The 4245-nt window shown below is 50.6% G+C and overlaps 1 protein-coding gene across 1 annotated transcript in view; it reads right to left on the minus strand.

Annotated features, from left to right (window-relative positions):
• The window catches only part of Hectd4 (HECT domain E3 ubiquitin protein ligase 4), a 198724-nt gene that overhangs the window by 6425 nt on the left and 188054 nt on the right, over nt 1-4245 (minus strand). The window contains exons 70-71 of the mRNA XM_013349655.2: nt 2660-2763; nt 2306-2527 (exon numbers count right to left, since the gene is read on the minus strand). Of these exons, the coding sequence (XP_013205109.1) occupies nt 2306-2527; nt 2660-2763 (326 nt within the window). The remainder of the gene's footprint in view (nt 1-2305; nt 2528-2659; nt 2764-4245) is intronic.

Consider the following 4245-nt stretch of genomic DNA (forward strand, 5'->3'; position numbering starts at 1 on the left):
TTTTTTTGGTTTTTTAAGACAGGGTTTCTCTGTGGCTTTAGAGCCTGTCCTGGAACTAGCTCTATAGACCAGGTTGATCTCGAACTCACAGAGATCTGCCTGCCTCTGCCTCCCGAGTGCTGGGATTAAAGGCGTGTGCCACCACCGCCCGGCTGACATCTATGACTTTTGAGAGTGGACATTTTTGCTTTTGTAATGCTCTTTAGTTGGTTGGAGCTGGGCTTTCTGTCACTTGCTACCAAAGAGTTATGACTTAATTCTCTCCCAGGAAGATGTACATACTGGGCTATAAGGGACATGACAAGATTTGACCTAGGGGAACCAGCCTACAGCTGAAGGCAGTAACAGTGGGGTCATGGTCAGAGTCTATCATCCATCCCCAGCAGTGAGTACCCACCCAAAGAGTCCTTAACAACCTGTGAGCATGGTTCTCTCTCTACCACCTTGCTTCTGGAGATCAAACACAGATGGTAAGGCTTGGTGAAGAGAAACCCTGTCTCGAAAAACAAAAAACAAACAAACAAACAAAAAACCAAAACAAAAAACAAAAAAAACCCCAAAAGTTCAGATTAGGCCCAGTTCCCTCTCTGCCTGTGGATCAGGATGTAACTCTTAGCTACCTCTCCAATGCCATATGCCTGTCTGATTCCTGCCATGATGATAACGACCTAAGTCCCCAATTAAATGCTTTGTTTTATGAGTTGCCTTGGTAATGTGTCTGGGGTAGTTCTAATATAATAATTAGCCCACATAGTCTCATAAGGATTGGCACTATTAAGAGGTGTGGCTTTGTTGGAGTGGGTATGGCTTTGTTGGAAGAAGTGTGTCAGTGTGGGGGCAGGCTTTGAAGTTTTCTATGTTCAGGATACTGCCCAGTGTCTCAGTCAACTTCCGGTTGCCTGCAAGATGTAGGATTCTCAGGTACAGTTCCAGCACCATGTCTGCCTGCATGTCGTCATGCTTCCTGCCAAGACAATAATGGACTGAACCTCTGAAACTGTAAGTGAGCCACGTTAATTAAACGTTTTTCTTCTAAGAGTTTCCATGGTCATGATGCCTCCTCACAGTGATAGAAACCTTAATTAAGACAGTGTTTCTTTATAATAAAGAAACACATTCCCAGCCCACAGTGGGTATATTCCTGGGACCCTTCAGATAATTTCAGTGTTCCTGTTTTTTATTCTTTTTCATTATTTTGTTTTGTTTTTACTTTTTTTTTTTGGTTTTTCAAGACAGGGTTTCTCTGTGTAGCCCTGGATGATCTGGAACTCACTCTGTAGACCAGGCTGGCCTTGAACTCAGAGATCCGTCTGCCTCTGCCTCGTGTTGGGATTAAATCTTGCACCGCCACCATCCCCACTGTTCAGCCAGTGGTTCTGTTTTTATGCAGAGAACAGCCAGTGCTTTGCTGCTCCCTGTGGTGGCTAAGGGGAACAATAAACCACTTGTCCTTGAGGCTCCTCACAGGCTGACAAGGTGACAGAGGCAAAACAAGAATCAGCCCGAACTCCCTCAGTCAAGGTCCTGTAGAGAACAGCCTTGCCAGGCCTCAGACACACATCTCATCCTATGTCAGCAAGAGGGGACCTGGAGGGAGAAGTAGCTGGATGCCCGTTTCCCAACTCTCTCTCAAATCTTGAAGGTAAGGAAAGCATGCATTCCCTTACAGCTTTGTGCCTTGCCCTGTCACCTCTTCCAGACACTCTTCCCTTGGTGCTAGAAGAGTGGAAGAAAGTCCTCAGTGTGGTATGTATACAGGGAAGGATAATCTGGAGCTCCTGAGGAGACAGCCTGGCCTATACAGGGACACAGTGGCTCTGCAAAAGCAATGAGACTCTCTAGTGGCTCCACAGACCCAGCTACATGGCACGCACTGGGCATCTCCTCCTGGAGGAGGGCTATAGCCTGACCATCTACACATGTGTTCCTAGAGGGCAAAAGGGAAGCAGGAATGCCAGCTTCATAAGTCTCTGCTGTCTGCATGGGTCCCACGCTCACTTCTTGCTCCCTTTTGGAAGCCCTAACCTGGTGTATATGCATGCACATACACACACCTGGTCTTTCAGCTGCTGGAATACTCCATTGTATCCTTGGTTATAGACATGGTAAATGCACCCATAGAGTGGCAGCAACATCCATCTGCTTGTGTCAGTTGCATGGCTCTGACATGACCTGAGGCTCTGGTCCCAAAACAAGCCTTCTGTGGAGAATCCCAATTCCCTTTCCCTGGAAGCTTAGGTCCTTATGGAGTGCTAGCCCAGGTTACCCTGAGGCCGTTGCCCCAAAACAGTGTGCCTTCACTCACACTCTCAAACTTCTTGACGTAATTATAAGTGAGGATGTCTGCTTCTTGCAGGTCCTGGTCGGGGTCGAGGGGTTCGCCAACCAGCGTCTTCCAGAAGGAGGGCAGCAGGTCTAGGGGGAGAGGCACATCTGCACGAATGGCAATCCCCAGCAGCTGGCCTAAGAAGTGCAGCAGCTGCTCCTCCCCGTAGGTGATGGGGCTTGGCGTCAGGATGTACTTGCCCTGCAAGATAAGGTCAGGTCACTTCTGAGCATGTATCCCATGCTCAGTCAGCTGGGCATCAAAGCTACCCCACCTGGGCCAGGAAATTCTGTGGAGAGGGCTGGACCACAAGGATACTTGCCCCTGCCTCACCTTGTTCTTGTTGACAGCAGAGCTGGGGCACAGCAGGAGCAGTGACAGTGAGGAACTCTGCAACTCCTTACACACCTGCCACAAGAAGTGACGAAAGGAGCCACCTGCAGAGCAGACAGACCATGAGGTCTCAGCATCGGCTGAGAGTTCCCTAGATAGCACTTCCTCCATACAACCATCTGCCAGGCCGGCAAGGCCAACTTATTGCCAACTCCTATAGTGTGTAGAAAGAAGCCTTGCCTGTTTGAGCATGGAGGCCTGAGGTTGAGTCTGCTGAGCTGTTGGCCCCAGCTCTCCACAAAGGTACCTGTGCCCAGGCTTAGTTGTCTCCTGTCATATGGGGGAAGAAATGGAACCTGAAGCTTGAGGAGTAAATGAAGCCAGTGCCAGTCCCAGGCTTGGCTTAACTGTGTCAGCATCCCCAGCGGAAGGGGTTGCTTTTGTTCAGTGCTGCCTCCCACCATCTCTCAGAGCTGTCCTGCCTCAGTGAATACAGATGAGAATGGCCAGAAGTGGCAGCCTTGCAGACAGCTGGGGCTCCTCTGTCCCCTCTCAATCAGAATGCTCCTGCTGGTACTCATGGATCAGGAGGCTGAAGGCAGTTCAGGACACTGTAGGCTGGGTGTGGGCCTTGGGGAAGCCCAATCTGGGGCAAGTTTTCAAGGCCTGAAAGGCAGGAGCCTGGTTCAGGCTGGAGTCCATGGTCAGCAGTGCTTCAGCTTGGGGTTGCAACTGCCTAGCGGGCTGTGGGGATGCTGCAAAACTTTCTGGAGTTCATGTCCCCATTTGTGTGATGGTAAGATGCTGGTCTTGCAGCAAGACATGGAGCCTGCACCTGGCACTCATGGATGCAGCTGCTCACTGAATCATGGCACTGTTCAAAAGTTTCCCTGACTGAGGCTGCTTGTGTTATCCATGGGGCAGAACATAGGGAAAGGGGGTCAGAGTGGGTTCTTCACCCACTTACAACAGGTAAAAGTTCCAAACATGACTGGCAAGGCTAAGGGACATCTCAGCTATTCTTCCTAATTGCCAATGATTGTTATGATGCCAAGTGTCACTTTAATGGAGGGACCCCATGTGTATGAATCACGGGCAACTCCAGCGTTGGGCTCAAGCAGCTGCTTAGCTGTGCCTCTCACTAGGAAAGGTGTGTGGGTAGGACTGGTGTGCTAAGAAGGGTGTGGTCCCCACATCTGGAGAGACAGACCAAGGTCTCAAACAAGTGCGGGCACTAGTTCCCCATGTGGTTGGTGATAGGACAGGTCAATGGATGCTAGCCTGATTTTAGTAGCCCAGTACAAGGACATGACATTTACTTTTGCCACTATGCATTGAGAATTGAGCCTAAGAGCTCATAAAAGCACCCTACAACTGAACATACTTCCAGTGCCCTCCACTCCACCCCTCTGTTCCCCCAGTCCCCTCTACCCCATCCCTCTGCTCCCCCAGTCCCCTCCACTGCACCCCTCTGTTCCCCCAGTCCCCTCTACCCCATCCCTCTGCTCCCCCAGTCCCCTCCACTGCACCCCTCTGTTCCCCCAGTCCCCTCCACCCCATCCCTCTGCTCCCCCAGTCCCCTCCAC

The sequence above is a fragment of the Microtus ochrogaster genome, chromosome 2 (genome assembly GCF_000317375.1).
Source record: "Microtus ochrogaster isolate Prairie Vole_2 chromosome 2, MicOch1.0, whole genome shotgun sequence".
Classification (NCBI taxonomy): Eukaryota; Metazoa; Chordata; class Mammalia; order Rodentia; family Cricetidae; genus Microtus; species Microtus ochrogaster.